Source organism: Alligator mississippiensis, chromosome 14, assembly GCF_030867095.1.
Source record: "Alligator mississippiensis isolate rAllMis1 chromosome 14, rAllMis1, whole genome shotgun sequence".
Lineage (NCBI taxonomy): Eukaryota > Metazoa > Chordata > Crocodylia > Alligatoridae > Alligator > Alligator mississippiensis.
In genome coordinates this window covers 39603089-39613007 of record NC_081837.1, presented here as the reverse complement: position 1 = coordinate 39613007, position 9919 = coordinate 39603089, and the positions used below count along the sequence as shown (strand labels likewise).

Sequence of the window (9919 nt, the reverse complement as noted above, 5' to 3'; positions counted from 1 at the left end):
TTTTCTACATCAGCTTTATTTAAAAACACAAGTAACTTCCATCGTGTCAAACAGGTCAACTAATGGTGAAGATGTATGATCCAGACTACGTTGAATACAATGCATTAAATAGAATACAAACAGAAGTGTCAACTGAAAGAATAAAAGTATTTACAGGAACGAGCACGCGTGCGGGCCCTGCCTTGGCAGACAGGGCTTCTCTCACCCAGAGGAGGAAGCGAAGAAAAGTGACGATGGAACAGAAGTCTGCTTTTTGCTTAAAACACAAGGGGACATGAAGAAGCACTGGGGAAAGTCTTTCACACCACAGTCTCTCATGTAATATCTCTGAAAGTCACTTCCGTCTTGTGCACAAGCACCAGAGCTGACAGAAATCTCACTGAAGTCCTTCAGCAGGGTGGAGGGTCATCGCTTTCCAGCTTCCTTTGGGTGAAGCTTCCTGCGTGGTGATCCTCCTAGAACTAAAATGGTTCCTTCAGAGTGGCCTTATTTTCATTTAAAATGCATTTTTGGTTCAAACCTTCCCTCTAAGGAGCTAAGACATCACAGTGGATTATCAAAGAGTGCGTGTGTTTTCTTCCAAAAACAAAATATTTACAGTACAATTAAAACACCTTTTTTTTTTTTTTTTTTCCTGCCAGCAGCAAAAACCTGAACACATCCACAGCTCCACAAATCCAGGTAGGAAGGGACTAGAGTATGTTGAAAGGTATAGTAAAAAAAAAAAAAAAAAATCTGACGTTGAAAGCGAACATAGGTGGTAGGGTACACAATACACCCTAATCACAACCATTCACTTCTAGGGGCAGCGCAAGAGTCCATGTAGGACCTTCAGGCAATGGACAGTCAAGTGCAAAAGGTTAGTATTTCTACCACCTTCCCACCACCATGATCCTACATGGGGTATTTTCAAAATAATTAGTTCAGGCCTCTAGGGGTGGAGGGAGGGGACAGAAGGGAGACATTTAAAGGTGGGGGCACAGTTTAGTAACTGCAGCAATACTGTGTTCCAAGATTTGCCCAAACTTGGCACATGCTTGGTGTTGGTTCAATGCCAACAGAGTATTCGCAAATCAGACTAGCACATAGCCAGCTGGGATTCAAATAAAGCTGAAAGTTACCATTCTCCCCATCAGTCCTAGCCACTGAGGACTTTCCAAATTAGGAAAGATCAGCAGAATAGTGTATTGATTCTTGGAACCATGAGGCACTTAGACCAAATTTTTTGTTTATTTATTTACTGCAGACCACGAGAGGGGGTCCCCCACTGCTCACCCCAGGACCTTCTTCCCGTCAGCAAAAAGCACCACAAATGCCAAGCTTTGCTACAGTACAATCAGAAGGGAGAGGGGCAGTCTTGCTGTACTGTGCAGCTCTGCTTTTCACACAGATACTGTATTGTCCCTGATAAGTGAAGTAAGGCTGGATAGACTAACCCCACGCCCCTTGGCAGCATGTTTGGTCCAAAGTACTGTAGTAATTATTGTTCTCCTCCCCAAAATTCTTATTAATTTGCCCTAAAACATTAAAACGGAAATGGTAAGCACAGAACTAAAACTCAAGAGTTGACAACTCCAGGCTTTGACTATCAAGTGTCCAAGACAACAGAAAGCAAAGGAAAGCTCCGAAAAAACACACCCAACGTTGAGTTTTGCACACTTGGCTGAGAAATAAGAAGCCGTTTATGTTTAAACCTCACAGCATCACTGAGTCACTGGAACAATTTGACACCACCAGGGTTTGTAGATGGGGCCCTGGAACTTTTTGACTTGAAACAGTCAACAGCTTCATCCTCACAGTATTGAAGGTGGCTTCGTATAGTAGCAATACAGTGGGTGCACAGGATCTTGACTCTGACCAGCAGGGGAATTCAGAACAGTTGAGTGAAGATACTGCCAATCGAAAAAGAGACTTCTACCGGTTTAAGTGTGCTTTAAGACTTGTTGCAAAGCCTCAGCTAGAAAAGGGTCATCTTGGGTATCTGACAAAATAAAGTTTTTTTTTTTGTTTTTTTTTAAATAGGAATCTGGTTCAGCTGTCAATCATTTCAGACAGTTCCAGCAGGAGGTCATCCTCATCCTTCCCTGGATCCAGATCAATTTCTGCTTCCAGTTTGCCTCCTGAGATTTCCCAAATGAGTTTCTCAAAATCATCTTCAACAGATAAAGATGTTCTCCCTGCTGCTGCAGAGCTGAGCCTGCGGGTCTTCACCGCTGCCTGCGATGACGTCGGGCTTGACATCTCTGACTGTGCTGCAGAGGTTGCTTGACTTCCAGTACGTAATTCAGAGCTTGGGGAGAGGAAAAATGCATTAATATATCAAATATACACCCCACCAACTGCGCACACACCCAACACCTTCAAGAGTGCATTGTTAACACCATCCCCATGTCTTTGAGGATTCCTATTAAGTGCATAAGATCACAATATCAGTCTGGGGACTTCAGCCTGGCTAAGAGAACGAAACAAATCCTCTTCCTAGATCTGCAAGCATCCCACTTCCAATTACAGTTTTCATTCACTTACTCAGCTGACTATAAAAGCACCAATGGTTAAAATTCTGCTTGTTAAAGCAGATACCAGCTACATACTTGTTCGACCCTGCACACGCCCGATTGAATATAGTACTCCTGAGAACAGAAAGCTGACAGTAGTTTATTAAAATCAGCCCTAACAGAAACGAATGGCAAAAGTTTGTTGCACTCAGGTCTCCTTTACTTTCTTCATCTACCACTCGTCTCCTCTTTCTCGGCTTTTTGCCAAAATGGGCATTTGGTCACAGAGAATACAGTCCCCGCACCGTGGTGGAGGGGAAACTTCCCCAGCCTACGTTTGAGAAGCCAGCAGAAAAATATTTCCCTTAGCTTCACCCTTCCCTACTTCTACCCTCAACTCTTTCAGGGCCTCAAAGGAATGAGAAAATAATCCCCTTGGAAGCTACTCCAACTCATAGGTGTTAGCAAAATTGCCTTGAAAACAATCAGAAAGAGACTTTTGGCACTTAATAGATATTTCCTAACAGCAACAGACTCAAATTCTCATCCTCCCAGACAGAAAAGAAACACTGAAGTTTCCAAGCAATAATTACCTTACTTGCAAAAATAGGAGCAAGTTATAGTCATTACCTGTCTTTGGATTTTTCCTTCTCGGGTATAGTGACCAGATTATCTTCTGTTGGGGCTGAAGCAGCAGCCTGGAAAGAAGCAAGATGCAAGTTAAGGCGCACACATTTTCATTTCCAGTATACTCTTTGTTTCAACAAGTAGGCATTTAAGCAAGGATATTCAAAATAAAAAAGTGGTCACCCAACTAATCTAAGGCAGAGGAAAGTGCAGCAAAAGCATTTCAGAGCATGGGGAAGAGACTCAAAGGGAAAAAGAGCTGCCTACAAAATGCCTCAGTGGTTTCTCTGTTATCTTGGGGGCAAATTTAAATGCTTGCATTTGGTTTTGCTGGAAGCTGTCCAGCAGCTATGGCCAGTTTCCTTACCACAGCTGCTTTTTTAGCTTCAGGCTCCTTCAAGTCATTGTTGGAAGTGCTCAGTGGTTTCACAGCTGCGACAGCAGAGGGGTGACTCTCAACCGCCTTCCGTTTCAGGCCCTGCTTTGCAGGGGAGACTGTTTTCACAGATGATGGCTTCACATTCACCTTAGGTTTGGCTGGATCATAAAAAACAGAAAGAGAAAGTGATAACTTACCAGGATTGAAGAAGTCTCCTTGCTCCTTTAGCACAGCACTCCCTAGCCTTCCCCCTCACCCCCGCAAACTTTTGTTGGGGGTGGGGGGGACACATACAAATGCATTTAGTCAGTGTAGGCCTCACCAGAGTATTGATTTAAAGCAATCTTTGATAGATGCATATACAGCTCACGCAAAGGCAAAGGCTAAAAGCATTAACCAAACCAGGCCTTAGTGGAGATGGGAATAGGCATTACCACATCATTCCTTATGTAGGGTTTAGATTAGAAGATGCTGGGACAATTAAGCTCTGCAGACCTCACACAATGGTGATTGATAAAACCAGTACCAAACACCAAAATAAAGATGGTATGTACAAGGATTAAGATGACTTGGTAAATGTGTTTTATCATTTGGACACAAGGCATCCTGACAATGCACACTTACCATCCAAACTGAGGGAGCAATACTTAGCAGCCTACTTACTCTTCTAGTGTCTCATATTTAGAAATGTCTTCACACACAGGCTTAGCCACCTTCAGGGTGGAACAAAAACTGTACAAGAGCACTAGATAACCTGGGATGAATCCATACACCAATCACGAGTGAAAGAAAGACTGAAGAGTGTGCAGAAGTCCTAAGCAATGAAAACACATTTCTAGGAAGTTATACTTTGCATCCAGAAGTCACAAATGGGAGGTCATTTTCTAGTTGATTTATTTTACATTTCAGGCGTTTTAGAACTGTGGGGAAAGATCTGGTTAGCACCACTGGTAATATGCAGGCGCACAGAGTAGGGGCATATAAGTTTCCCTTTCTACTTGTGCCAGTGGCCGAGACAATTATTGCAAGTGTAGATTGATGTGCATTACCTGAGATTTCCTTTGGCTTCTGCCTGGTTTGGCCTAAGATGAGGCTGCTGTTTGTGTCAAATGAATTAACACGCGCGCGCACACACACACACACACACACACACACACACACACACACTGGGCAGAACTTGGGGTGGTGTCTTATGTCTGATTGTGAGGACACTTCAGAAAGGGCCTTATTCATTGTCCCTGACAGTACTGTCCAAACCAATGACTTTTTTGCTAAACAGATCAAGCAAGACTGCGGCGCTGGTGTCGTCAGAAAGGCTTTGGCTTTCATGACCACAGCCCACTCTTTGGCGAGAGAGGCAGCGAGCTGCTGGGAAGAGATGGTCTCCACCTCTCTCCCCTAGGGAGGAGGCTCTTCTCAGCCAGACTGGCTGACCTGCTCCACCGGGCTTTAAACTAAGCCCGCTGGGGGACGGGGGCACGACCGCCACTGCTGGCCCGCTGAGCAAATCTTGCAAAGCCAGCGCATCATGGCACTCAAGGGAGCCCGCCCCAGCCCCAGTAAAATCTGTGGGCAAGAAAGGAGCCCCCCAGGGGGCGCTTGCCTGCCTGTACACAAATGCCAGGAGCTTGGGGAATAGTGCAAACAATTACGATGTCATAGGGATCACGGAGACCTGGTGGGACTCCACCCATGACTGGACCACGGGGATAGATGGCTATACCCTGTACAGGAGGGATCGTGTAGAGAAAAGGGGCAGGGGTGTAGCTCTCTATGTTAAGGAAAGCTACGCGTCCCTGCAAGCCGATATTGGCGACCAGGGTGGACGGCTGGAGACCCTCTGGGTTAAAATCCGTGGGGAACACGGCACAGGGGACACAATGGTGGGAGTCTACTACAGACCTCCCACCCAAAGTCCTGAGCTAGACCAGGAGTTTGCCCAGGAACTGGCTGAGGCAGCTTGCTCCAGGACCATGGTTGTCATGGGTGACTTCAATTACCCAGACATCTCGTGGGAGGATCGCTCAGCAAAATCTGAGCGGTCGCAGAGCTTCCTCTCGTGCGTGGATGACCTCTACCTGACTCAAGAAGTCTATGGGCCAACGAGAGGCAAAGCGCTGCTCGACCTGGTGCTGGCTACTGGGGAGGACCTAGTCGGCGACCTAGTGATCGATGGGAAGCTGGGTGACAGCGACCACGAGCTGATCACCTTCACCATCCGCCGAAAAGCTGGCAAGTCGGTCAGCAACACGCAAGTCCTTGACTTCAGGAAAGCCGACTTTGACAAGCTCAGGAGGCTTGTCAGTGAGGCCCTAAGGGACCGTGACCGCAGGGAGAGGGGAGTTCAAGAAGAGTGGTTGCTCCTCAAGGGAGCAATCCTCAATGCACAAACTAAGTCTATTCCATCTGAGGAAAGGCAGCAAGAGGGCACAGCAGCCCCCCTGGCTCTCCAGGGACCTAGCAGACCTCCTGAGGCTAAAAAGAAAGGCCTACAAAGGATGGAGGATGGGAGTCCCCTCCAAGGAGGATTATTCTGCACTGGTCCGGTCCTGTAGGGAGCAGACCAGGAAAGCCAAGGCTGCAACTGAACTCCAGCTAGCTTTGAGCATCAAGGACAATAAAAAGTCCTTTTTCAGATATGTGGGGAGCCAGAGGAAAAGCAGGGGCAACGTTGGACCCCTGCTGAACCAGATGGGGCAAATGACAACTGACGCCCAGGAAAAAGCCAACCTATTAAATAGGTACTTTGCGTCGGTCTTTCATCAGCCCCATGGGACGCCCGTGCCCGCTACAGGGCCGGGAAGTCCGGGTGAGGGTGATCCCCTGCCCTCCATTAATGCTGACTTCGTGAAGGAACATCTTGAGAAGCTGGATACCTTCAAGTCAGCCGGCCCTGACAATCTTCACCCCAGGGTACTCAAGGAGCTGGCGAGCATCATAGCCCAGCCTCTAGCGCGGATCTTTGAAAACTCTTGGCGCTCTGGTGTAGTGCCCGAAGACTGGAAGAAGGCCAACGTGGTGCCTATCTTCAAGAAAGGGAGGAAAGTGGATCCGGCTAACTATAGGCCCATCAGCCTGACTTCTATCCCGGGGAAGATCTTAGAAAAGTTTATTAAGGAGGCCATCCTTAATGGACTGGCCGACGCCAACATCTTAAGGGATAGCCAGCACGGGTTTGTCGCGGGTAGGTCTTGCTTGACCAATCTCATTTCCTTCTACGACCAGGTGACCTATCACCTGGACAAGGGAGAAGAGATTGATGTCATATATCTTGACTTCAAAAAAGCCTTCGATCTGGTGTCCCATGATCGTCTCTTGGAGAAACTGGCCAATTGTCGCCTTGGGTCCCCCACGATCCACTGGCTGGAAAATTGGCTCCGGGGTCGGACCCAGAGGGTAGTAATTGATGGAAGTCACTCATCGTGGTGTCCTGTGACCAGTGGGGTCCCCCAGGGCTCTGTCCTTGGACCCATACTGTTCAACATCTTCATTAACGATGTGGACACTGGAGTCAGAAGCGGACTGGCCAAGTTCGCCGATGACACCAAACTTTGGGGCAAAGCATCCACGCCAGAAGACAGGCGGGTGATCCAGGCTGACCTGGACAGGCTCAGCAAGTGGGCGGACGAGAATCTGATGGTGTTCAACGCTGATAAATGCAAGGTTCTCCACCTTGGGAAGAAAAACCCGCAGCATCCTTATAGGCTCGGCAGTGCTATGTCGGTTAGCACTATGGAAGAAAGAGACTTGGGGGTCATCATTGACCACAAGATGAACATGAGCCTGCAATGCGATGCTGCGGCTAGTAAAGCGACCAAAACGCTGGCTTGCATCCATAGATGCTTCTCAAGCAAATCCCGGGACGTCATTCTCCCCCTGTACTCGGCCTTAGCGAGGCCGCAGCTGGAGTACTGCGTCCAGTTTTGGGCTCCACAATTCAAAAAGGATGTGGAGAAGCTTGAGAGAGCCCAGAGAAGAGCCACGCGCATGATCAGGGGTCAGGGAAGCAGACCCTACGATGACAGGCTGAGAGCCCTGGGGCTCTTTAGCCTGGAAAAGCGCAGGCTCGGGGTGATCTGATGGCCACCTACAAGTTTATCAGGGGTGATCACCAGTATCTAGGGGAACGTTTGTTCACCAGAGCGCCCCAAGGGATGACGAGGACGAATGGTCACAAACTACTACAAGATCGTTTCAGGCTGGACATAAGGAAGAATTTCTTTACTGTCCGAGCCCCCAAGGTCTGGAACAGCCTGCCGCCGGAGGTTGTTCAAGCGCCTTCATTGAACACCTTCAAGATGAAACTGGATGCTTATCTTGCTGGGATCCTATGACCCCAGCTGACGTCCTGCCCTTTGGGCGGGGGGCTGGACTCGATGATCTTCCGAGGTCCCTTCCAGCCCTAATGTCTATGAAATCTATGAAATCTATGAAGCCAGCCTCTCGGTCAAGACCCAGTTTGGGAGGGCCTGTAAAAGCAATGCTCACCTTTAGCTTTTCGATCCAGAGGCTGAGCCACAGGTTTTGCAGGTGGTGCAGCATCACCTGTTCCCGGACCTTCTGTTGCTACTTCTTGGGATCTCACGGACGTCTTTGCAAACCGACGAGTCATCACTGGCGTCACTGTAGTCTCAGGACTTCCAGCCGCTGGGCTTTTCTCATTGATCACTTCTTCCTGAGGAGATGGCACAGCAGCTCCTTCTGGAGGCTTCTCCTGCTCCTGTTTCAGTTGCCGTTTCTCCTTCATGATCTCTTCAAAACTCTTCACCTGAACTTTGGAATTCTTTGCACTACTGTCTGAAGGCTAAAGAAACACCAGAGGAACAAAATGAGGCAGAAACCCAGAGATTTCATAGGGAAAACCTGCTCAGCAATTCTTCTGCAAAGAACTCTGCTCAGTATAATACATTAATATCTCACAGGTCCTCAAGCTGTATACTGTTCTCATATAAAGAGGCCTATAGATACCTCCACCTTTTCAATGACAGGGAAACCCGCTGAGATTATAAATCGCCCATGGATATTCCCTTGAACAGAGCAGAGCATGCTGCAATCTATTCCAATCCTGTTAGGATTTTAAAAGACCACTTAGGCTGCCCATGAAGGCCTCCCTTGACATTGGACTGATTGACTCCAGTCAAAATCCTAGCTTCTATTCAAATCTTTAGCTAAACCCATGAAAATCCACTGAAAACTGAAAGAATAAAGTGGCAGAGAACACTGCACTGCTCCATGTTAACCTAAGAGGTATAAATCTAGTGCCATAAGGGCCTCTTCTTTAATGTTAGGTATAAAGAGACAAAAACCGTAAAGAAGTTTGAACTTGTTAAGGTTTCCTGAGATGCTATCAAAAGTGACAGGATCCTGCACCAGGCTACAACATTTATGAAATAGGAAAAGGTATACAAACATCCCCACTGGGCTTGTCATACATGCCTAGTACCTCCAAAATGTCAGGTTACCCAAAGCACCTTTTGACACACGATGTGTCCTACAATCTCCAAGGACTCACCTGGGCAGCCTCAACAGCTGGGCCAGTTCTGGAAGAAGGCTTGCTCAATTCTACCACCTTCTTTTCTTCCCGTCCAGGTACTTTAAAACAAAAAATCCCAACCCCACATTGTTAGCAATAACACCACAAATGACTGTGACAACACAACCTGAGCAGCCTCTACCCAACTGGTTTCTAGTTTTCTGGGTCAACTTCAACAATTAAGATGACTAAGAGAACTTGACCACATCTTAAGCTCTGAAAACTTTTATTCCACTCTACATTCCACAAACAAAACACAGCTTGGTCTCCTGTGGACACCAGAAACATTTACTGTCTGCTGGACAAGCACGAGGAATGAGCCATGCAGACCCATTTTTAATTTTTTATTTAATGGAAGACTGTTTTTGCACATTACATGGGATGGAGAGCACATGAATGAGTGCTGTGGTACAGCCCAGCTTATTAGGTGTGCAGTGAATGCAGCAGGGGATGCAGAGGGATAAAGGATGATCTTGTAGCTGAAGTTGAATGAGACCCTGGAAAATCATATGCCCTGTCTGCCCAAATCACTTCAAACAAATACCTTCACAGCTGGCCATTAATCACGTACCCCCTTATTTTGGGGGTGTTTTTCAATGAGACATTCAGGGACTGATTTACAGAAGTGCCTATTTCTCCCATCTGCAACCAACAGCCATAAAAACTGTTTTAAATGCATGAAAAACAACAAAAATACTGGGTATTCTTGAATCAGTAAGGCTCCTGGTGTCAAGATGGACACCCAAAATTAGTAAGTCATTTTGGGTTTAACCTCTCTGTGCTTCCCTGCCTGTAAAATGTAAATAATACTCCATCTTGCCTAAAGGTTATCAAGATATAAACATTCATGTTGGCCGGGTGCTCCAACATTAGGGTGACAGCACT

At 47.0% G+C, this 9919-nt stretch overlaps 1 protein-coding gene across 6 annotated transcripts in view; it reads right to left on the bottom strand.

The window, feature by feature from the left end:
* ZC3H11A (zinc finger CCCH-type containing 11A) overlaps positions 1 to 9919 on the bottom strand; it is a 29589-nt gene continuing 19670 nt past the window's right edge. For all 6 annotated transcript variants that reach the window (XM_059717378.1, XM_059717379.1, XM_059717380.1 and 3 more), the window contains 5 exons: positions 9014 to 9093; positions 7990 to 8305; positions 3490 to 3659; positions 3126 to 3193; positions 1 to 2290 (listed from right to left, as the gene is read on the bottom strand). In XM_059717378.1, the coding sequence (XP_059573361.1) occupies positions 2032 to 2290; positions 3126 to 3193; positions 3490 to 3659; positions 7990 to 8305; positions 9014 to 9093 (893 nt within the window). In that variant the 3' untranslated portion in view covers positions 1 to 2031. The remainder of the gene's footprint in view (positions 2291 to 3125; positions 3194 to 3489; positions 3660 to 7989; positions 8306 to 9013; positions 9094 to 9919) is intronic.